Source organism: Mus musculus, chromosome 6 (assembly GCF_000001635.26).
Source record: "Mus musculus strain C57BL/6J chromosome 6, GRCm38.p6 C57BL/6J".
NCBI lineage: Eukaryota > Metazoa > Chordata > Mammalia > Rodentia > Muridae > Mus > Mus musculus.
The window spans coordinates 67748150-67774056 of NC_000072.6; the positions used below are offsets into that span (position 1 = coordinate 67748150).

A 25907-nucleotide genomic window follows, 5' to 3' on the forward strand; every position below is an offset into this window, starting at 1 on the left:
GAACTTATACACCAAATCCATTGGAGTGAGATGATATGTGTGTACCATATTATGGGAGGAAATTGTCTATGGTAAACACAGTGCTGTGAGACAGCAGAGTCTTGACTGAGCCAGATCTCAGTAACAGCAAAAGGTAAGAGTTTTTAAAAAGTTCACTACCCAAAATAGGAAGATTCCATTTAGAGGACTGGAAACAATTCACTCCAAATTTTTGTCTGTTTTTACTTTTTCTTTTTAAGTGGGGTTGAAGTTACTTTAATGGGATACACAACTATGGAAAGGTGCCACTGAGCCAAAGCTGGCAAGTAGGGCTACTGTGTTGTTAATGAATACCTGGGACCTCTCCAGGGACACAGAAGCAAACAATCAAGGATAGTCTGAAGTTTGTATTCAGTGGGTCTCTGTGTCTAGAAGACGGTGTTGGACCTCTTTGTGGTGAAGCGTGGCTTGTGCTGGTGCTGCAAAATGCGGTGGGTCAATGGGAATTTGATCTTGGAGTCCTGCAACTGCTTGAAAGCTGGCTGGCGGCACTTGCCAGCTGCAATCTCTTCTACCTTCATGATCTGGATGGAGTTATATTTACTTTTATATTGCTAGCTTTTTTCTTTTTCGTTGTTCTCTAATGTAATACATCTCAACTACAGTTTCCTCCTTATCCCTCTCCCCAGCTTCTCCACCGACCCTCTCTTCCACATCCACTGCTTAATTTCCCCTCAGAAAAAGAGCAGCACCCTTCCCCCTCAACAATATCAACCCAAAGTCACATAACAAAATGCAGTAAGACTAGGCCCAATACCTCATATTAATGCAGGATGAGGTAATTCAGTAGAAGGAAAAGAGTCCCAAGTGTAGTAGGCAATGGAGTCAGAGACACCCACACTACGACTGTTAGGAGTCTTCCAATATACTTCAAGCAAAACAAGCATAACATATATGCAAAGAATCTAGTGCAGACACATATTCAGACTTTGTGATTGCTGTGTCATCTCTGTGAGCTCCTATGAAGTCCTGCTTTGTTGATTTTGTGGGTCATGTTCTCTGGATTCCTTGCTACCCTGTCTCCCTGCTTCTTTCTCTCTTCTTCTGGGTTCCCAAGGTTGTGCATAATGTTTGACTGTGCATCTCTGCATGAACTCCTATCATCTGCCATAAGAGATCTCTGTAATGATGATAGGCTATGCACAGATCTATGAGCACAGCAGAATATCATTGGGAATCATTTCATTTACACTTTGCTTTTGGACCAGTTTGATTGTGTGCTAGATTTCTGGGCTATCTAGCCTCCTGGTGTTCCAGACATTACTAGGTACAGAATTCCTCCTGTGGCATTGGCCTTAGGGGAGACCAGTCATTAGTTGGTCACTCTCACAAGTTCCAAGCCATCATTGCCTCATCATTGCATATCTTGTAGTCAGGAGAGGTTTTAGGTCAAATATTTTTTGGAGGGTTGGTGTCTCAGCTTTAACACTGAACACTTTTTCTGGTTACAGAAGATAGTTGGCTCAAGCTCTATATACTCCATTACTAGGAGTCCATGTGAGGGTCACCCTTATATGTTCCAGACAGATTTCTCTGTCCTATCTAGGACAGAGAAATCTGTCTCCCAAGATTGGGGACTTTCCCTTCTATTTTCTTACAAATTTTATGATGCCATTTTTACACCTGAGTAATTCTCTATTGTGTACATGTATCACAATGTCTTAATTCTTTCTTCAGTTGATGGGTGTCTAGATTGTTATGAATAATGCCACTGTAGACATCAGTGAACCAGAATCCTTATGATAAGATAGAGTATCCCTTTATGTATGTTCATCAGTGGTATGTATAGATGGGTCTTTAGGTAAGTTTACTGCCAACTTTCTAAGAAACTACCATATTGATTTCCATAGTGGCTGCATACATTTGTACTCCCACCAGTAACAGATGAGTGTTTTCCTTTCCACATTTTCACCAGCATGTGTGGTACTTACATTATTGATATTAGTCATTCTGATAGGTATAAGTTAAAACCTCACAGTCATTTGGTTTGCATTTCCCTTATCAATAAAGATGTTGAACATTTCCTTAAGTCTTGTTCAGCCATTTGATTCCACTGGGAAATTTTTTTAGACCTGAACCTGATTTTTATTTGGATTACTTGGTTTGTTGATATCTAGTTTCTTGAGTTCTTTTTGGCTTTTTTCGTTATTGTTGTTATGAGTCCTCTATTGGATTTGGAGTAGATGAAATCTTTCCCCAGTCTATAGGCTGTTGTTCTCTGTCTTATTGATAGTGTCCTTTGCCTTCTAGAAGCTTTTCGTTTTCATGAGGTCCCATTTATTAATTGTTGATATTAGTGCTTGTGCTATAGGTGTTGTATTTAGGCACTTAAGTCCTGTGCTGAGGAATTTAGACTATGCCCCACTTTCTCTTCTGTCAGGTTCATTTCATCTGGACTTATGTTGAGTTCTTTCTCAATGTAAACTTGAGTTTTATTCCTGGTAATAAATACAGACCTATTTACATTCTTCTATACACAGGTATCGAATTAGACAAGCACAATTTGTTGAATATGCTTCCTATAGTGTATTTGTGTCTACTTTAACAAAACCTAGGGTGTTTGCACTTATGTCTTGGTCTGTACCCATTTGTTTAGATTACAGTCGAGTTTAGATTACAGAGTAACTGTGATCCACCATCATAGTCCCTAGTTACTATCTCTAAATGACGACCAGGGAATTGAGGGTTAAAAAAATGTATTATTCTGAGTTATTAAACAAGTGTAACTAGTTTGTGTTCACCTAGATGGATCCTCTGTGAACTTGTATTCCTCTGTTATATATATATATATGTCACACAGAAGACTAAGTGGGGAAAAGATTCTTTTTTTTTTTCCATTTTTTATTAGGTATTTAGCTCATTTACATTTCCAATGCTATACCAAAAGTCCCCCATACCCACCCACCCCCACTCCCCTACCCGCCCACTCCCCCTTTTTGGCCCTGGCGTTCCCCTGTTCTGGGGCATATAAAGTTTGTGTGTCCAATGGGCCTCTCTTTCCGGTGATGGCCGACTAGGCCATCCTTTGATACATATGCAGCTAGAGTCAAGAGCTCCGGGGTACTGGTTAGTTCAGAATGTTGATCCACCTATAGGGTTGCAGATCCCTTTAGCTCCTTGGGTTCTTTCTCTAGCTCCTCCATTGGGAGCCCTGTGATCCATCCATTAGCTGACTGTGGGCATCCACTTCTGTGTTTGCTAGGCCCTGGCATAATCTCACAAGAGACAGCTACATCTGGGTCCTTTCGATAAAATCTTGCTAGTGTATGCAATGGTGTCAGCGTTTGGAAAAGATTCTTATTCAAAGGCAGCAAGAATGCAACATAATGTAATTTTCCTTATCGAGGAAAATTATGAATGGGACTAGTATTCGTAAGAATTAAGAAGGTGAAAGAGTGTTCATATTTTCCTATCCTCCCCAAAGACCCTTTCTTAAGAAGCCTTTCTTACTAATTGTGTATAGGAAGCAAGGGATAACTCTAAGTGTATTCAGATTGTTTTTCATTGTGATAAAAAATATTGTTTTCTAGTATGATAAAAACCATAACCCATAGCAACATAAAGAGCAAAGGAAGTCAGTTTACAGTTCTACCTCCCATGAAGAAAACTAAGGGCAGGACCTCCAGCAGGGCAGGTTCTAGGAGGCAGGAACTGAAGCACAGGCCATAAAGAATGCTGCTTATTGCCTTACTCTCCATGGTTTGCTCTGCTTAAGCTACTCAGGACCTGTGGCCAGACGATGCCACTGTTAACCTAATGCTGGTCCTTAGCACATCTATTATTAGTCCAGACAATTTCTCCATAGACATGCCTGCTACCAAGCCAAACAACCTGATGTTTTCCCTAGACCAACACTGCAGGAAGGACTGACTCCCATCAGTTTTATTTTGTTTTTCATGTGTATTCATTGGAATGAACATGCCTAAATATACATACATACATACATACATACATACATACATACATACACATAAGAAACAAATAGATTTCCAGAGTGGTTGTACCAAGTTGCAATCCCACTAACAATGGACCATTCAGAGACTGCCCTACTTGGGGACCCACCCCATAAACAACCACCAAACCCAGTCACAAGGGATATGTCAACAAGTGACTGCTGAAAGGAGCCTGATATAGCTGTCTCCTGCGAGGCTCTGCCAGTGCCTGGTAAATACAGTAGTGGATGCTCACAGTCATCTGTTGGATGGAGCACAAGGTTCCCAATGAAGTAGCCAGGGAGCTGAAGGGGACTGGAGCCCCATAGAAGGAACATCAATATGAACTAACCAGTACTCCCAGAGCTCCTTGGAACTATACTACCAATCAAAAACAAAAACAAAAACAAAAACAAAAACAAAACAAAACAAAAAAACACATGGTGGAACTTATGGCTCTAGCTATATATGTAGCAGAGCCTAGTGGGTCATGAATGGGAGGAAAGGCCTGTGGTCCTGTGAAGGCTCTATGCCCCAATATAGGGGAATGCCAGAACCAGGAATGGGAATGGGTGGGTTGGGGAGCAGGGAGTGGGGGAGGGGATAGGGGATTTTTTTGGAGGGGAAACTAGGAAAGGGGATAACATTTGAAATGTAAAGAAAATATCTAATTAAAAAAAAAGAAGCAAATAGATGTAAAACTACCTTCTTACTCATGTTTTCTTCCTCCTTCTAGGAAACACAGAATATAAGTTTGTATTCATTCACTGTAACCCCTTATTTTATTCATTTTTGTTTTCTTTTAACTTATGATATACTCTGGGAATTTAAAACCATGAATAATTATTATTTTATATGTTCTTTATTAGATATTAGAAAATATTTAATACAAAAATGAAAGAAGAAGAAAAAAAAAGAAATAAAGAAATTAAAGACTTCCTGGAATTCAGTGAAAATGATGACACAGCATACCCAACCTTGTGAGACACAATGGGACACAATTGCTGATGCCAAGATGTACTTGCTGGCAGGAGCCTGGTAGAGCTCTCCCCTGGGAGGCTCTACCAGCCCCTGACTAATACAGATGTAGGTATTCACAGCCAACCGCCAGAGTGAATCTAGGGACCCCCAATTGAAGAGTTAGGGGGAAACTGAAAGAGCTGAAGGGGATTGCAACCCCATAAGAAGAACAACATTATCAACTAACACCCCCCCCCCCCCCAGAGCTCCCAGGGTCTAAACCACCAAGTAAAGAGTATACATGGATAGATTCATGACTGCACCTAAGATATGTAGCAAAGGATTGTCTTATCAGGCATCAGTGGGAATAAAGGACTTTTTCCTGTGGAGGCTTGATATGGCAGAGTAGGGGGATGCTAGAAGAGTGAGGAGGGATTGGGTAAATGGGTGTAGGAGTATCCTCTTAGAGACAAAGGAGAGTGGGGATGGGATGAGGTATTTGAGGAGTGGAGACGGGGAAGGGGAACAGAATTTGAAATGTAAATAAATAAAATAACCAAAAAGAAAAAGAAAACAAAGAAAAAGTAGTATGTTCTATCTTATTTTATGGCCCAAGAGACAGGGCCAAAGTTTTGAAAACATCAACAAGATGGAGGCTCCTCTCTTGATACAGGCTGACTCACAGTGATGGTCTCACGACAAATTAATTTATATTTCATATGAGGGACAGGATGATTTCTTTAAAACCTTCAGAAATGCTTAGCCATCATCTACCTTATTCTCACTGGCAAGACACGCAAATGCAAAACTCGGTTTTCATCTTTAAAAAGGATAAGAATCATTTTGATATATTGTTCTCTAAAACTCTTTCTCAGTGGAGTAACTCATAAATGTTTTAAAGTTTCTACCCCATATTCTAGAGAATTGAATACCTCCATGAAAATCATTGGAGTTTCTGATTTCAAGTGTCTAATTGACATGACATCACTGTTGTGTCATGAGGATCACTGCTTTATGTTTAGACAATTTAAGACTCTTCAGCAAATCCTGAGTCAGAGTAAGGGAGTCAATATTGCTCTGGATTGAAAACAAAAGTATGAGGATTTAATCTTTCCACATGAATTCAGAAACTCAAAGAAACATATTAGATTATGCTCATTGTTTTACGCTGCATATGAAAAACATCCACACTTTATCAAATTTCAACACTTTATCAGATGACCAGCAGAGGGAGACATAATATCTTCAGGTAGGAACCAAGGAGACTACTAACCTGTGTTAGTATTTAAAGCAACTTGAAACTCCTATTATTTACATAAGTGCCTCTTTCAAGTAGTCTACCTGATGCTTATACCATTATATTATACCATTATATTGTATATCTTGACCTGTCCCTTGATAAGCATATATACAGAGAAACAGGGAAATGTTCTCAGTACCACAGCTTGTTGGGTTCATGGTCCTCTGTATTTCAGGTCAGACTATTAGAAATGAAGGGATATTAATTAAATATCTAAATATTTTTCTTCATCTGGGACTTCTGCACGTTATGTAATTGTTACTGTTTAGAGGTAAAATTGAGAAAATAACAATATTCCTTCTACCTTTCTAAGTAGCTAGAGACGCTTTTCATGTACTCAGCCATGTTGTAACTTGTTCCACATAGTTTCAGCCTACAGAGGTGACACCTTAATGTTTCAGTCTCCAGATATCCTGTGTGTGACTCCACGGAAGAGAGTCACCATCAACTGCCATTCTATGGGGACAATGCCATACATATGCACTGATACCAACAAAACCACGCCAGACTCCAAGGCTCCTCATTAAGTATGGTGCTGATCCCATCTCTGGAATCCCCTTGAAGTTCAGTGGTAGCATATCACAGACAGGTTTTACTCTCAGCATCAACAACCTGAAATCATAAGATGATGGAACCTATCATTATCACCAGGGTTATAATTTCTCACTTTTGGTAATACATAGCATGAACAAACGACAGAAAGGAGAAGTTGAAGCTGAGTTGCCCATCTGCCTCTGATGGGACATTTAAGTTGTTGTGAGCATTTCTCAGGTTCAACTAGGCTAGAAGCTTATGGGCACACTTAGCTAAGTGAACCCCAGATGTTCACTTCTAGCTGAGCTGAATTTATTCCACTTCAGCTACATAATTACATATCTGAGAATGATTTTTCTGATATAATAAGCACCATTAATTCCACTGAACCACACCACAGAACAAACATATTTAAGCCTGAATAAAGATATTAAGTGGTACTCGTTTTTTCCCCCAAGTGAAATTGGAATAGTGTTTTGATCCATATAATGAAATCTTCTACAGGCACACACAGATAATTGAGAATACACATCATATTTTTATCCTGAGTGAATTTCTTTTTATAAGTAAAGCCATTTTTTTATGACTTCCATGAACTGTCCACTAGAGCTCAGAAAAAAAATTGTCCAACTATTTTGCACACACAGTGAATACAGTAACTCTTTTATGAAAAAAAAAAAAAAAAAGAACATGAAACTATCAAGATCCCTGTGGGTCTTGAAGTGTCCATTGCTCCGTAGACTCAGGTTGAGTTGTCATGAGTTCAAATTAGTGGCAAATTAAAGTTGGTTTTACAAACATTTGTTATGGATGACTGTCAAGATGCAAACCACTTAGTTTCCCTTTGAAAGCATAGAAGTTTGAGAATCAATGAAGCTGTATGTTTCTTCAATGTCCCTGAGCTGCTCAGCATTTTTCCCATTATAAGCATCTTCCACCATAATGCTGCATTTGTTGCAATATGTGAACTCACCGTGGTCTGGATGATTATTATTGACACTCAGAGAACATGATTTCCTCAGTGCATTGCTACGCTTTCATGTAATTGATGACTTTGCTGCTTAAAGTTATATATTGGGATGTTTCCTCCATTGTGGAACATACAGAGCTGTTTTCCTGGCATAAAATTTTGTGAAGTCTATCCATAGCTCTTCTCCTCCATTAATAGGAAAACAAAATTTCTTCTGCTTTATAGTTTTAGGTTATTCTTAATATCCTATAGTTTGAAAAATAAGGTAATGAAGTATTCAGACTGGCTTCTTTATGGAATATGCAACTATGTTTCCACCATCGATTTTCGGATGTCAGTATCTCATTTCTTCTTTCTGCTAAATGATAGTCCATGGCTAGGTATGCCAAAGGTTGTTTATTCATTCACCTATAGCAAGGGATCATGTTTATTTCCAGGTTTTAAAAGTTAAAAAAAAAGCTGCAATAGATATTCCATTCTGGTTTTTGTATGGAAAGGATTTTTTGTTTTGTTTTGTTTTTTGTTTTTTTAGAAACAGGGTTTCTCTGTGTAGCCCTGGCTGTCCTGGAACTCCCTTTGTAGACCAGGCTGGCCTCGAACTCAGAAATCTCCCTGCCTCTGCCTCCTGAGTGCTGGGATTAAAGGTGTGCACCACCACGCCCAGCTGGAAATAAGGTTTTAAATCCTTTAAGTCTATACAGAGCTTGCAGGATGACAGGATAAGGCTTTGAGGTAATATCACCAGATTGTTGTCCTTCAAGGTGGTGTGACCATTTGCAGTTCCATCAACAGTGAATAGAAATTGTATAGGGGACTTTGTGGATAGCATTTGAAATGTAAATGAAGAAAATGTCTAAGAAAAAATTGTAAAATAAAAATAAAAAGAAATTTAGGTTGTCCACACACCTTCTATCATTCTGTTTGTCAGTGTTCTGTACTTGCAGCATTCTCAGATACATAGCAGTTTATTAATCACTTAACTTATATGCCCAGTACCAAAATTCTAATATATGTTTTTATACTGAACTACTTTATGTATATTACCTTTAATGTAGTGTATTCTGAGGTAATTGCTCCATTTTCAAAAGTGATATAATTATACTATAATTTAAAATAAATACACTATGCGAAACTAAATAAAAAGATTGTCCTCATTTTTGAAGTGTTCCTTGATTCTTAAAGACAGTAGTTATTTAAGAAATAAAGATTTTGAAAATGTCCTAGTCTTCACAGTGTTTTCTACATTTGCCACATTTTTAAAATCTGGCTTTACCAGCAAGATTTTGCTGACAGGACCCTGATATAGCTACCTCTTGTGAGGCTATGCCAGTGCCTGGCAAATACAGAAGTGGATGCTCACAGTCATCTATTGAATGGAACACAGGGCTTCTAATGAAGGAGCTAGAGAAAGTACCCAAGGAGGTAAAGAGGTCTGTAACCTTATAGGAGGGACAACAATATGAACTAACCAGTAATCCCCAGAACTAAGTATCTAGTTGCATATGTGGCAGAGGATGGCCTAGTTGGCCATCAATGGGAGGAGAGGCCCTTGGTCTTGTGAAGATCTTATGCACCAGTACAGGGGAATACCAGGGCCAGGAAGCAGGAGTTGGGTGGGTTGGGGAGCAGAGTGGGGGAGGGTATATGGGACTTTCGGGATAGCATTTGAAATGTAAATGAAGAAAATAACTAATAAAAAAAAGAAAAAAATCTGGCTTTACACCTTCTTTCATGACTCAAAAATTGGTATTACACTAACTTATCTCAAATCCTGGGAAAAATAGAATTTCCATGTAGTATACTGTCAGAGTGCTCTAGCTTCCTGTTTACAGTCAGCTGTTTGATAATGTTTCAGGCAGTTTCCATGACACCTGATTTACTTGTGTCTATATGTAATGGCTTTTATATAGATATGCACTTGTTCTGAAATTTGTGCAAGGGATAGCAAATTGTTCAAAGTCTTTTTGCACAGCAGCTAGTTGAGGCTCGATTTTTGGTGTCCTTGAGCTGTCATTTGAGTCACCAACTATTTGTGAGAATATAGTTATGAAAATAATTGCTACCATAGACAACATGACCAAGTCAGTTCCCAAATATAACCAACATGTTTCTACAAGTAACTACACTTAATATCTTGTCATTTATTTAATAACAGTGGCAATATTTCTTTAAACATCTGGAAGGTAATAGCAACAAAATGAAGTGCATATTCAGTAGTCAATGACCTAGAGAAAATAATTAAAATGAACAGTGAATTATACAAGGAGAGCTGAAAATTAAGTATAAGCAATGCACTTACTTAGATACTTGGGGAAATATTTTCTTCCTTTTACTAGTAAACCAACCAAAATATTAAAACAATAATGGAATAATTAAGAATCTCTTGAGTATACTGAAATATATGTTTCCATGACTGGGAGAAAGTTGTACTTACAAAGCATTGTCATTGCTGCATAAGCCATATGCAGTCAAAAAAACTCATTTTATATCTCATATGTAACTTGTCAAGTACACACCCATGTATCTAATTAAGATAAAGATGTGTGTTCATCAGCAGAAGTTGAGCCAGTCCCTACCTGCCTTTACCTGCTCTGGTACAGGTATCTATGACACTTTACTGAGGACCATGGACACTGGATCATCCTATCATAAACACTCCCAATAAACTGTACACATTTACATCCACCATCAAATAAACCAGTATGAACAAGCAAAAAGAAAAAAAAAAGAAAGATACTTTCAAGTGTAAACTGATAAAAGCATTCATTGAATCTCTACTGATAAGTACTCAAGGTAACGGGAAAAAAAAGTCCTTATGCAAGAATAAATGTTATCATTACCAGAAGATCTTACAACAGAGATATATTAGTAATTTATTCACAGAACATAAATGAACCTTTAAAGAAACATTTCTAGTGTGAAAATTAATTACTGAAGAACATGTACTGTATGACTTCATTCAATGACTGGGAGAAAGTTGTACTTACAAAACATTAGTCTTCATTCAAACAAAATTTGGTAATTGAAAAATGTATAAGTAAAAGACTGTAAGTATGAACTACCAGAAGGTCAAGATTGTTTGATATGTAAGATTAAGAGAAATTGATCCAAAAAGATTTCAACATTATGAGAAAAATGTATATATTTATGTATGGGGCCTATGTTCATAATTAGATATGATGTTTATGAATGTATAGTAAGTATAGTAAGTATAGTAAGTAAAAAGTAAGTACTATAGTACATACTTTTTGAATCATATTAGTCCCTTAAATTTGTTCCTTTTATTATAATTAAAAGTATATTTCCTTTTATGATTTCAGAGTACAGTCAATAAGTTGAAAAGAGAGTTGAATTTGCTTCCATTTTGTGTTGTCTTGTAATCCACTAGAGACTATGAACACAAAATTCTGGGAGGTCATTTCATCCCTGATGATAACTATCTGTGTGCTTCAACTTCATTCCTTTCCTTCTCTGCAATTTAGTCATGTGTGTACTCACAAAATTTAAATAGATTTCAAACTATGCAGAAGACTCATTTGCTGATCCATATTTATAATTGAATTGAACTGCATTAACAGTCCTTTAACTCCTTCTATTCTCCCTTCAGTCACCACATTTTGTTTTACTAATTTCACTTTTTGAGTTATTTTCACATTCAAGAATCCCACATAACTGTCCCCTCTATGTACACTGTTATACAGACTAGAGCATTTGCATATTGCTCCCTAGGGAGGTCTTTGCCCTGCTGACCTGAGATAAAATCTCAACTGTCCACTTGCTACCACTGATCACTCTCCTAAGTTCATCTCCTCAAAATGATGAGTCCTGTCCAGTTCCTGTTTCTGTTAATGCTCTGGATTCAGGGTAAGGAGTGGGGGTAATTGTGGACAATGGCAATGAAGGGTGATCTCTTAGATGCTTGTGTGTGTTATTCATGTGTGATGGGGCAGGCCACATTCTACAGGATGTGGAGAAATTCCAGATGGAACAGTAGCTATGCTAAGATCAATATTCTGACATAGATTGGATGGAGTGGTGTAGACTCTGATAATTAAAACCTTCAAATTACTTGTTTTGTGAAAAAGCATTTGACATATAATATTTTTAAATCTCAATAATGTCTAGGATCTTACTTGAAAGGAATAACATAAAAGATTTCACAAAGGTTGCTCAGGACCTTTGCCCATGATTTTCCACTATTGTATTGTAATTTCAGAAACCAACGGTGATGTTGTGATGACCCAGACTCCACTGTCTTTGTCGGTTACCATTGGACAACCAGCCTCTATCTCTTGCAAGTCAAGTCAGAGCCTCTTATATAGTAATGGAAAGACATATTTGAATTGGTTACAACAGAGGCCTGGCCAGGCTCCAAAGCACCTAATGTATCAGGTGTCCAAACTGGACCCTGGCATCCCTGACAGGTTCAGTGGCAGTGGATCAGAAACAGATTTTACACTTAAAATCAGCAGAGTGGAGGCTGAAGATTTGGGAGTTTATTACTGCTTGCAAGGTACATATTATCCTCACACAGTGATACAGACCCTATCAAAAACTTCCTTGCCTGGGGCAGCCCAGCTGACAATGTGCTGGTTGACCAGAGAGGAGCAGAGCATCCCGTGTCTGTGTGAGAGGGAGGGGCTGGGGAACATGTGTAATTGTTTGCAGCTGAGAGCTCAGGCTAGACTCATCTGGCTGGATGACAGGTTTGTCTAGCTTTCAAATGCCACCAATTTCTGTTCCACCTTGCAATAGCCATTGTGTTGCCTCTGCATCAGGAGAATTTCATCTAATTAATCTAGCTGATTTTTGATAATTTTAACTATTTTTCATTTATTCTTTGAGCTTCATTTCTATTGCTTTCTTTTAATGAAGTATGTGTGTGTGTTTGTTAAATTCTCATTCAGATTTTTAATGTTTAAATGTCTATCCATATACTTTTTAAAAATCTTTCTAAGTAGACTTGGGAGCATTATTTTAAATGTCTTTTAAAATAATTGTGTAGATTTTATTTTCTAAGGGACAGTGTAACCAGAAATTGAGTATATGTATTTAGAGTTTTACTTTCAGTTCCTCTTCAATATTTCTTAAGTCTTTATGTTGATCTTTGTGATTCTGTATGATTTCTGGGGGCTGGCCCCATGAATCGGTTCCAGAGTGGATGTATACAATAAGGAATGTAGATCCAATAATTACATTGAGGCCATGAAAACTTGTTGCTATAAAGAATGTAGATCCATAAATTTCTGGCCTTCTTGTAAGAGCCATCTTGTTGTCTTTGCATCAGGAGAATTACGTCTCATTAATCTAGATGATTTTTGATGAGTAAGAAAGACACCAAGACAGGGATGCCTTGCAACTCTAACAGACTAACAATTAGAAAATTTCTTTCTTTATGCAGATTCAAAAATATTCATGATTTCAAGAAATATCATATCATTTTGTCCTGGGCATACTTTTCTAATGTGCTCATGGTTCCAGGTCAAACATAGTTAAAAAAAAATCAACTTTATTATCATCAACTCCATATCCTTATTCTTTTTTCATTATTATATTTAATCTTCTTTTACAGTCCAGTTGTTATCACCCTCCAAAACTCCTCATCCCATTTTTCCTTCTGAGTCTCCAGCAGGATGTTCCCACACCACCACGTCTCTCCATACTCTGCCGGATCTCCATATTTCCTGGGGCCTCAAGTCTCTCTAGGGTTAGGTGCATCATCACTCATTGAGGCTAGACCAAGCAGTCCTCTGCTGTATGTGTTGGGGACCTTGGACCAGCTTGGTATACTGACTGGCTGGTGACTCAGTGTCTGAGAAATCTTGGAGGTCCTGGATTTTTGAGAATGTTAGTGGTCTTCCAGTGGGATTGCACTCCTCCCCAACTTCCTCCGGTCTTTCCCTAATTCAACTACATGGGTCCTTTAGTTCATATCATTGGTTGGCTGTAAGTATCTGCTTCTGTCTCAGTCAGCCACTTTTTGGACATGTCCGCAGGCTGCCATGCTAGGCTCCTGTCTGTAAGTACATCATAGCATCAGTAATAGTGTCAGGTCTTGGAGCATTCTCTTGAGATGGGTTCCTATTTGGGCCAGTCACTTGATCTCCTTTCCCTCAGTTTCTCCTCTATTTTCTCCCTGCAGTTCTTTTAAACATGAACAATTCTGGATCAGAGTTTTTAACTGTGGGATGGCAGCGTTATCCCTCCACTTGATGCCATGTCTTTCTGCTAGAGGTGGATTCTGTAAGTTCCCTCTCCCTACTGTTTGGCATTTCATCTAGGGTCTCTCCCTTAGAGTCTTGAGATTCTCTCACCTCCCATTCATTCTGCTGCATCCCCTGAGGCTTGACTCCTGGTTCCCCTAATACCTGGTCATGTTCCCATTTTCCCTTGCCCCTCCTGTTCTACTATCCCACCCAGTTCCCTCCCTCCTTTGGTCCTCTGCTTTCTTCTCCCTCTGAAGTAGGATAGAAGCATTCTTACTTAGGCTCTTCAGCTTATTTACCTTCTCGAGTTCTGTGGATTTTTTCCTGGGAATTTGACACATTTTGGCTAATATCCACTTATTAGTGAGTATATACTATGCATGTCCTTTTGTGTCTGAGGTACCCACTCAGGATGATATTTTCTACTTCCATTCATTTGCTTACAAAACTCATGAAGTCCTTGTTTTTTAATATCTGAATAGTATTCCATTGTATAAATGAACCACATTATCTGTATCCATTTTTATGTTTGTAACATCTGGGTTGTTTCCAGCTTCTGGCTATCACAAAAAGGGCTGATATGAAAATAGTGGAGCATGTGCCCTTGTGTAATGGTGGGGCATCTGTTGGGTATATGCCCAGGAGTGGTATATCTGGGTCTTTAGGTTGATCTATTTCTGAGGTACCTCCAGAATCTTTTCCAGAGTGGTTGTACCAGTTTGCAATCTCATCAGAAATGGAATAGTATTCCTCTTTCTCCACATTATTACCATTTTCTTTGATTGTTGTATCCATGTTTTCTATGGAGTCTTCTGCACCTGAGATTATCTCTTCCATCTCTTGTATTCTGTTGCTGATGCTTGCATCTATGGTTCCTGATTTCTTTCCTAGGATTTCTATCTCCAGAGATGTCTCCCTTTGTGATTTCTTTATTGTTTCTACTTCAATTTTTAGATGCTGGATGGTTTTGCTCAATTCCATTGCCTGTTTAGTAGCTCTTTCCTGTAACGCTGTGAGGAATTTTGTGCCTCCTCTTTAAGGGCTTCTAGCTGTTCACCTGTGTTTTCCTGTATTTCCTTCTTAAAGTCCTCCATCATCATGAGAAGTGACTTTAGATCCATGTCTTGTTTTTCTGGTGTGATGGTGTATCCAGGACTTGCTATGGTGGGAGAGTTTGGTTCTGATGATGCCAAGTAACCTTGGTTTTTGTTGCTTCTGTTCTTATGCTTGCCTCCTGCCATCTGATTATCTCAAGTGCTTTCTGCCCTTAATATATCTGATTGGAGCCTGTCTTTCCTATAATCCCAGGAGATTCAGGACTCCTCTGAGTCCAGCTTTCTCTGTGATCCTTTGATTATGGGCTCCTGTGAACCTGAGATTCTGGGTGTGTCAGAGTTCTTGGCAGTCAAGCTTCCTCTGAGACCTGAAATCCTGGTGTGACCAAGCACCTGTTATCCTGGGATCCTGTTATCCTAAGATTCTGGGTGTGTTACAGTGCCTGGAAGTGGTGTCTCCTTCGAGGACCATGGAGCTGTCTGGTCTGTTTGAAACCAAGGTAAACTAGTACCAATCAGAAGGAACCTGAGCCTCTGGTCAGGCAGGGCTCTGGTGTCTTTGTTCCTGCTCTCACAGGCCTGACACAATTGGTTTGGAACAGATGTTGTGTTCCACTGATCCTAAGATCGCGTGGAGAGTTCTCTGGGGACCCTGGGGGTGTCTGCTGATTCTGAGCCCAAGGTGACCCTGTGCTGGTGCCGACTGGAAGGTCACATTATTGCCAACATGTGCTGTCACTTGAGTTTTTGACCTTAGTCATTGGTATAAGGCTGTTCTGTCTCAGGGTTGTTTTGATTTGCATTTCCCTCATCAGAAAGGACTATGAACATTTCTTTAAGTGCTTCTTGGCCATTTGAGATTTCTCTTTTTAGAATTCTCTGTTTAGTTCTATACCCCATTTTTTTTCTTTCTTTCTTTTTTCTTTCTTCCTTTCTTTCTTTCTTTTTTTTTTTTTTTTTTTACTTTGGTTGTTTGATTTTGTGGTGGTTAGCTTCTTGAGTTCTTTAGATATTTTGGATAGGATTAGTGAAGATTTTTCTCAATCTGTAAGTTGCTGGTTTGTTCTATTGACTATGTCCTTTGCCTTACAGAAAGAAGCTTCTCAGTTTCTTGGGCTTCCATTTATCAATTCTTGCTCTTAGTGTCTGAGCCATTGGTGTTTGGTTTAGAAAATTTTCTCTTGTGCCCATGAATTTTAGGCTCTTTTCCCATTCTATCTTTTACTAGATTCACTGCATCTAGTTTTATGTTGAAGTCCTTGATTCCCATATTCTTACCCTTAATATTCTACAAATTATTTTAATTTAACCAACCAACCAACCAAGCAAGCAAGCAAGCAAGCAAGCAAGCAAGCAAGCAAGAATATAACATCCTATTTGGCTGGCAGCACTGAGTAGTTTCAAGATGCTTAGATAGAATATAGATAGAGTAGATAGAATCTGAGTCAGTCCAGGTGAATCACACTTCTTTAAGCAGTGTTTTATTACGTTTTAATGGTAAATCATATTATTTGCAGATTTGCCTAAGCCTGAGAGTTCAGGCTTAGGAATTGTTGTACTTCTTACTTGTAATCTTGTAAAAATCTCTTTAATAAAGGAATTGTTTTGTTTCTATATTAATTAATTACAATAATCTGATATAAAACAATCTTTTCCAAGAATGACAAATCCTAATACCATAATCTTTTTTCATTCTTTTATATAATTCTTGGATCTCTTATACATCTTCAAATCCTTCTTGCAATGCCATGTGATTTGCTTAAGAACCTTAGTATCTTGATACAGAACAGTGTTTATTCTTTGCTCTAACTCTTGTGAAAGGGCAAGCATAACAGCATAACAGCATAACTGACCCCTCATCAGTTATTGTTCTGGAGGTCTCCAGGGTCTTCGTGGATGCTATCTTGAATCAATGAATCTGTCTGTCTGTCTGTCTATCTGCTTATCATTCATTCTATCTACCTACTTACTTAACAACTGTCTGTCTGTCTATCTATCTATCTATCTATCTATCTATCTATCTATCTATCTATCATCTATCTATCTATTTATTTTTCTTTCTTAATATCTCTGTCTTTCTCTTTCTCAACATTTACATACATGTATATCATTTCACTATTTCTATCTCTTTATATGGTCTGTATTTCTTGAAACCATGAATGTTTTGAATGTGTATAAATAAAGACATTTTCTGATTATTAGTTGGTTAGAGTTGAAAAGCATCCCAGTCTTGGTGTCTTACTCATCCCTCCCCTCACCTGTTCCTCGCATCTGCTTTGGAACCCATTCATGTGTCCAGGCCCCAGCAATCATGCCAGAATCACCAAGATCAACATGAAGATCTAAGAAACACTGAAAAGGAAGTAAAAGTCAGTTTCTAAATGATATACTCAATTTCTGGTTACAATGTTCCATAGAAAATAAAATCTATACAATTATTTTAAAAGACATTTAAAACAATACTCCTAAGTTTACTTAGAAAGATAAAAATCCATGTGGATGGACATCTAACCATAAAAAATCTCAATGTGAATTTAACAAATTCCCATACTTCATTAAAAGAAAGCAATAAAAATGAAGCTGAAGAATTGATGAAAATTAGTTAAAATCATCAAAAATCATCTAGATAAATGAGATGTAATTCTACTGATGCAGAGGCAACACAACAGCTATTGGAAGAAGGAACAGAAATTGGAGGTACTTGATATCTAGTCAAACCATCCATACAACAAGATGAGTCTAGCTAGCCAAAGCTCTCAGCTACAAACAATTACTCATGTTTTTCCCTCTTCTCTCTCTGTCACACACAGGGTGTTCTGCTCCTCTCCAGTCAAGCAGCACATTGCCAGCAGGGCTGCCCCAGGCAAGGAAGTTTTTGTTAGGGTCTGTGAGAGGAAAATGTGTACCTTGCAGGCAGTAATAAACTCCCAAATCTTCAGCCTCCACTCTGCTGATTTTCAGTGTAAAATCTGTCTCTGATCCACTGCCACTGAAACTGTCAGGGATGCCAGGGTCCAGTTTGGATACCAGATAGAATAGGCGCTTTGGAGCCTGGCCAGGCCTCTGTTGTAACCAATTCAAATATGTCTTTCCATTACTATGTAAGAGGCTCTGACTTGACTTGCAAGAGATGGAGGCTGGTTGTCCAATGGTAACCGACAAAGTGAGTGGAGTCTGGGTCATCACAACATCACCGTTGGTTTCTGAAATTACAATACAATAGTGGAAAATCATGTGCAAAGTTTCTGAGCAACCTTTGTGAAATCTTTTGTTAATCCTTTCAAGTAAGATCCTGGCAGCTTTTGAGATTTAAAAATATTATATATCAAATGCCTTTTCACAAAACAAGTGATTTGAATGTTCTAAACATCAGAGTCTATACTGTTCCATCCAAACTATATTGAATTATTGATTTTAGCAGAGCTAATGTTCCATCTGGAATTTCTCATTAGGATGTATCAGAACCTCCCATGCCCATCTGGAAGAATGTGACCTGTCCCAACATGACTGGACAGCACACATAGGCAGCCAGAGTTCACCTTCCATCCCCACTCTCCTTCACCTTCAGCTCTCCTTACCCTGAATCCAGAGCATTAGCAGAAACAGGAACTGGACAGGACTCATCATTGTGAGGACACATACTTAGGAGAGTGAACATTGAAGGCAAGAGGACAGTTGAGGTTTTATCTCAGGCTAGCAGGGCTAGGACCTCCCTAGGGAGCAATATGCAAATGATCTGGTATGTATAACAGTGTATATAGAGGGGATATTTAAATGGGCTTCTTGAATGTGAAAAATAACTCAAAAAGTGAAATTAGTAAAACAAAATGTGGTTACTGAAGGGAAAATAAGGATGTTAAAGGACTGTCAATGCAGTTAAAATCACTTATAAATATGGGTCAACAAATTAATCTTCCTGTGTAGTTTGAAATTTACTTAAATTTTGTCTATATACACACATGACTAAATTGCAAAGAGGGGGTGGAATGTAATTGAGACTTACAGCTAATTATCATCGGGGATGACATGAGCTCCCAGAACGTTGTGTCCAGTCTCTAGTGCATTGCAAGAATACAAGATGGAAGCAAGTCATTCAACTCTCTCCTCAACTTATTGATTGTACACTGACTCTGTATTAGAAAATGTACTTTTAATTATAATCAAGGGAATATGGTTAAAGGATTAATGTAATTAAAAAAGTTTATACTATAAGCATTACCATACTTACTATACATTCAAAACCACATATATCTGACTATTACCATATGTCCCAATGATAAACATATCCATCATTCTCATAACTTTGCAAACATTTCAGAATAGTTTCTCTTACTCTCACATAGCAAGCAAATTCTGATCTTCTGATGGTTCAGAATGATATATTTTTACTTATATGTTTTTCACTTTTCAATTTTCACTTGAATGAAATCATATAATATGTATCCTGTAGTGAATTAGCTTGATTTTCACACTGGAAATGTTTCTTTAAAGGTTCACTCATGCTCTTTGAATACATAAATAATATATTTCTGTTTCTGAATCTTCTGGTAATGATAACATTTATTATTATAAATGGACATTTTTCTTTTTTTACCTTGAGTAGTTATGTATAAAGATACTATGAATGATTTTTTTATCAGATTACACATACAAATTTATCTTGAGGAGATATATGGGAGTGTACTTGACAGCTTCCATATGAGAAATAAAAATGAGTTTATTGACTGTAAATGGCTTTATGCAGCAAAAACATTTTTAAAGCACAGCCTTCTCTCAGTCATTGAGACATATATTTCCTTATTCTCAAAAAGTAATTTATTATGGCATTATTATTTTAATATTTTATTTTGTTTGCTAGTAAAAGGAAGAAACTATACCCCAAAGTATGAATGTAGATGCATTACTTATACTTAATTTTCATCTCTCCTTGTATATTTCAGTGTTCATTGTAATTTTTTCTCTGGATCATTGACTACTGAATGTGAATTTCATTTTGTTGCTAGTACCTTCCAGATTTTTGATGAAATGTTGCCACTGTTATTAAATAAATGACAAGATGTTAAGTGTAGTTGTCTGTACAAAGCTGTTGGCTACATGTGGCAACTGGCTCAATCAGGTTGCCTATGTTAGCAATTATTTTCATAATAATATTCTGACAAGCATTTGGAGACCCAAATAACAGCTCAAGGACACCAAAAATTGAGCCTCAATTAGCTGTACAGAAAGACTTTGAACAAATTGAAGTCCCTTGAAGAAATGTCAGAACAAGTGTGTATCTACATAAAAGACACTATATATAGGCACAAGTAAACCAGCCCTTATGTAAACTTCCAGAATATTATCACAGAGTTGAATGTAAACATGAAACTAGAACACTCTCAATGTATAATATGGGGAAATTCTATTTATCCCCTGATTTTGAGATAATTTGGTATTGGGCTAGAGAGATGGCTCAGTGGTTAAGAGCACTGACTGTTCTTCCAGAGGTCATAAATTCAAATCCTAGCAACCACATGGTGGCTCACAACCATCTATAATGGGATCGGATACCCTCTTCTGGTGTAGCTGGTCTAAAGACAACTACAGTGTACTTACATATAATATATAAATAAATCTTAAAAACAAACAAACAAAACCTTAAACTATATATACATATAATATATATTATCTTATGAATTAAATTATCATATATGTATGTGTGTATATAAGATAATTTAGTAAACTATTAATTTGATGAGACACGAAAGGCTTGTAAGACAGATTTTAATGATGTGGCAAATACTGGTCTGTAGAAAACACTGTGAAGAGACTAGGACATTTTCAATATCTTTATTTATTAAACAAGTACTGACTTTAAAAATCAAGAAATGCTTCAACAATGAAGACAATCTTTTTATTTATTTTTGCATAATGCATTTATTTTTTAAAAATTATAGTATAATTGTATCAGTTTTGAAAATGAAGCGATGAGCTCAGCATGTGCATCATCAAAGAGAATATACATAGAGTAGTTCAGTATGAAAAATGCATACTATATTTTTTGATACTTGGTATGTAAGTTAAGTGATTAATAAACTGCTAATTATCTGTGAGAATGCTGCAAGTACTACAGAACACTGACAAACAGAAAAATCAAATGTGTGTGGACAACTTGAATTCACTGTTGATGGAAATGCAAATTGTCAAACCACCTTGAAGGACAATCTGGTAATATTACTACAAAGCATGTATTACTCTATTATCCTGTGAGCTCTGCATTCACCTAATGGATTTAAACCTTATTTCCATACAAAAAGCAGCATGGAATACATATTGCAGCTTTTTTTTTTTACTTTTATTTCTTTATTTTTATTTAACTTTTAAAGCCTGGGAATAAACATGATCCATTTCTATAGGTGAATGGATAAACAGCCTTTGGCATACCTAGCCACAGAGTATGAGCACAAAAAAGAAATGAGATACTGATATCTGAAAAATCCATGGAGGAAACATAATTGCATATTTCATACAGAAGCAAGTCTGAATACTTCATTACCTTATTATTCAAACTATAGAATATTCAGAAAAAACACAATCTATAAGGCAGAAAAATCATTAGTGTTTTGTTGTTGTTAGCGGGGAAGAGCTATGCATACACTTCACAGTATTTCAGGTCAGGAAGACAGCTCAGTATGTTCCACAATGGAGGATACATCCCAATATACACCTTTTCAGAGGCAAAGTCATCAATTACATGAAAGCATAGCAATGATCTGAGGAAATCACTTTCTCTGAGTGACAATAATAGTCATCCAGACCACGCGAGTTCAAATATTGCAATAAATTCAGTGCTATGGTGGAAGAAAGTCAAAATGGGAGAGGCTGAGCATGCCCAGGGACACTGCGGACACATACAGCTTTAGTGATTCTCAAACTTCCATGCTTCCAAAAAGAATCTAAGTGCTTTGCATCTTGACAGTCATCCATAGCCAAATGTTTCTAAAATCAACCTTAATACTAATTTGAACTCACAACAACTGAACTTGTGTCTACAGAACAATAGACACTTCAGGTTCCACATGAATCTTGATAGTTTCATATTCTAACCATTTTCCATAAATGAGTCACTGTATTCACTTTGTAAAATATTTGACATTTTTTCCCGAGCTGTATTGGGAGGTTCATGGAAGTCATAAAATAAATTTACTTATAAAAGCAGTTTATTTGGCTTAAAAATATGATGTGCTTTAACATTGACCTCTGTGTGCCTGGAGCAGATTTCTTTATATGAAAATTAGAACGCTGTTCCAATTGCACTTGAGAAACTTAAAAAAATAGATAAAGCACTTAATGTCTTCATTGAGGCTTAAATGCCTTTGTTCTGTGTTGTGGCTCAGTGGAATTAATGGTGCTTACTATATCAGGAAAGTCATTCTCAGGTAGGTGATTATGTAGCTGAAGTGGAATAAAGTCAGTTCAGATGGAAGTGAACATCTGTGGGTTACTTAGCTAAATGTGCCCATAAACTTCACTCCTACTTGTACCTTGGAAAGGCTCAGAACCATTTAAATGACCCACTAGAGTCAGATGGGCAGCTCAGCTTTACACTTCTGCTTTCCCTGGTGGTTTTATGTTATGACCTGTATTACCAATAGTGGGAAATCATCACTGTGGTGATAGTGATTAAGTTCCACAATCTTGATTCCAGGATGTTGATGCTGGACATAATACATGTCTGTGAGCTGCTGCCACTGAACCTTGGGAGGATTCCAGAGATAGAATGAGTACTATAATTGATGAGAATTTGGCTTGGCTTTTGTTAGTACCAGTGCATATGTATGGTACTGTCCTCAGGGTGGCAGTTGATGGTGACTCTCTCCCCTGGAGTCATGCACAGACCATCTGAAGACTAGATCATCACATTGCCATTTCTGGAGACTAAGCTATGAAACATAAATTACAACATGGCTGTGTACATGAAAAGCATCTCTAAGACACTTAGAAAAGTAGAAAGATATTGACATTTTCTCAATTTTAGCTCTAAACAGTAACAGTACTATATGATGCAGAGATCCAAAATGAAGAGAAATATTTAAATATTTAAGGAATATTGCTTCATTTCTAATTGTCTGACCTGATTTACAGAGGAGCGTGAGTCCAACAAGCTGTAGTAGTGAGAGCATTTCCCCGTGTCTCTGTGTATATGCTTATCATGGGACAGGATAAAATATACCATATTATAATGTTCTAAGCATCAGGTAGACTACTTGAAAGAGGCATTTACATAAATAAAGGGAGTTTCAAGTTGCTTTAAAAGCTGACACAGGATTGTAGGCTCCTTGGTCCCTACCTGAACATACTATGTCTCCCTTTCCTGGTCATCTGATAAAATGTTGAAATTTGATAGTGTGTGGATGCTTTTTCATATGCAGATTGTTTGAATTGTTGAATTCATGTGGGAAGAATAATATCTCATACTCTTGTTTTCAATCCAGAGAAATATTGACTCCATTGCTCTGTCTCAGAATTTGCTGAAGAGTCTTTAATTGTCTAAACAGAAAGCATCAATACTCATGACAGGACAGGGATAATACCATGCTAATTAAACACATGAAAGCAGAAACTCCAATGATTTGCATTTATGGTATTCAATTTTCTGCTATATGGAATAGAAACTCATAACCATTTATGAGTCTCACTGGGAAAGAGTTTTAGAGGATATTATATCAAAATGTTTCTTTATCTTTTTTAATTGGATATTTCATTTATTTACATTTCAAATGCTATCCCCTTACCTATTTTCCCCTCCAGAACCCCCCTATCTAATCCTTCTTCTCCCTGCTTCTATGAGGGCACTCCACCCCCTGCCCATTCCCTCCTCCCACCCTGACAATCCTCTACACTGGGGCATCAAGCCTAAACAAGACCAAGAGCCTCTGATGTCCAACAAGGCCATCCTCTGGTACATATATGGCTGAAGTTATGGGTTCTGCCTAGTGTACTCTTTGGTTGGTGGTTTAGTCTTTGGGAGCTCTGGGGGTTCTGATTGGTTGATATTGTTGTTCTTCCTCTGGGTTGCAAATCCTCTAAGCTCCTTCACTCCTCCCTGTAACTCCTCCATTGGGGACCCTGTGCTCTGTCCAGTGGTTGGGTTCCAGTATCTGCCTTTGTATTTTTCAGTCTCTGGCAGAGCTTCTCAGGAGACACTTATATCAGACTCCTGTCAGCAAGCACTTCTTGGCTTCCAAGATAGTGTTTGGGTTTGGTGTCTTTACGTGAGTTACCTCATGTGGAGCTGTCTTTGGATGGCCTTTCCTTCAATCCCTACTCCACACTTTGCCCCCATATTTTCTCCTGTCCGTTTTGTGTTCTCCCTTCTAAGAAGGATCAAAGCATCCACACTTTGGTCTTCCTTCTTGAGCTTCATGTGGTTTGTGTATTGTATTTTGGGTATTCCAGGCTTTTGGGCTAATATCCACTTATCAGTGAGTGCATGCCATGCATTTTCTTTTGTGGCTGGGTTATCTTGCTCAAAATGATACTTTCTAATTCCATCCATTTGACTAAGAATTTCATGATAGTTTTGCATTTGCATGTCTTGCCACAGAGAATAAAGCAGATGTTGGCTAAGTGTTTGTGAAGGGTTTATACCTTCTGTCCCTCATATATAGTATCAATTGATTTGTCATGAGTCCAACATTGAGTCAGCCTGAATCAGGAGGGGACTCTTCATCATGGTGATGTTTTCAGAACTTTGACCCTGTCCCTTGGGCCATAAACTAAGATAGGACAACATTTCTTTTTTGTGGAAGTATTAATTTACAATTCAAACGTTGTCCCCCTTCCTAGTCTCCCCTACACAAACATCCCATCCCACACAGAGGATGGTCCTCTACTCACACACCCTCTCTCTCCTTACTTCCTTAGCATCACCTTACCCTGAGGCATCAAACTTTCACAAGACCAAGGACCTCCACTCCCATTGATGACAGATAAGGCAATTCCCGACTACATATGTAGCTGGAGTCACGGACTTATCCATGTGTACTCTTTGGTAGTTTAGACCCTGGGAGCTCTGGGAGATCCAGTTAGTTGATATTGTTCTTCCTATGTGGTTGCAATCCCCTTCAGCTCCTTCAATCTTTCCCCTAACTCTTCCACTGTGGTCCTCAGGCTCAGTCCAATGGTTGGTTATGAGTATCTGCATCTGTATTAGTCAGGTGCTACCAGACTCTCTCAGAGGGCAGTCATACCAGGTTACTCTTCAGCAAGCACCTCTTGGCATCAGCAGTAGTGTCCAGGTTTAGTGTCAGCAGATAGAATGGATCCCTAGGTGGGGCAATCTCTGGGTGGCCTCTCCTTCAGTCTTTGCTCCATTTTTTTTTTTGTCCCTGTGTTTCCTTTAGACAGGAATAATTCTGGATTAAAATTTTTTGATGGGTGGATGGCTTTGTCCCTCAGCTGGGGGACATGCCTATCTATTGTAGGTGTTCTCTGTAGGTACTATCTACCCTTTGTTGGATATTTAGGCACTATCATCACTGTTGGATCCTGGGAACTTCTCATTTCCCTGGCATGTAGGACTTTCTAGTGGCTACACCCAGTTACCCACCCACCACTGCTACATATTTTTATTCTGTTTCCTAACCCTCTGGCCTTCTCTCCTGTGTCTTCCCATACCTGACCCTGCCACCCATTTTACCCTCCCTCTCCTCCCTCACTCCTAAGGTCCTCCCTTTCTCTGCCTCCTGTGGTTATTTTCTTCCCTTTTCTAAGTAGCAATGAAACATCCACACTTTGATCTTTTTTCTTGTTAAGCTTCATATAGTCTGTGAATTTTATTGTGGGTTGTGAGCTTTGGGGCTAATATCTACTTATCACTGAGTGCATACCATGTGTGTTCTTTTGTGTCTGAATTATCACCCTCAGGAT

At 38.0% G+C, this 25907-nt stretch overlaps 1 pseudogene, 2 gene segments (V, D, J or C) and 1 further gene; 2 read left to right on the forward strand and 2 right to left on the reverse strand.

Annotated features, from left to right (window-relative positions):
* Positions 1–25907, forward strand: part of Igk (immunoglobulin kappa chain complex) — a 3171119-nt gene that overhangs the window by 192514 nt on the left and 2952698 nt on the right.
* Rpl18a-ps3 (ribosomal protein L18A, pseudogene 3) lies at positions 375–574 on the reverse strand (annotated as a pseudogene).
* Igkv1-132 (immunoglobulin kappa variable 1-132) lies at positions 11551–12264 on the forward strand. The segment is given in 2 exon segments: positions 11551–11599; positions 11952–12264. Coding segments are annotated over 2 exon segments (362 nt in total).
* On the reverse strand, positions 17887–18623 carry Igkv1-131 (immunoglobulin kappa variable 1-131). The segment is given in 2 exon segments: positions 17887–18199; positions 18575–18623. Coding segments are annotated over 2 exon segments (362 nt in total).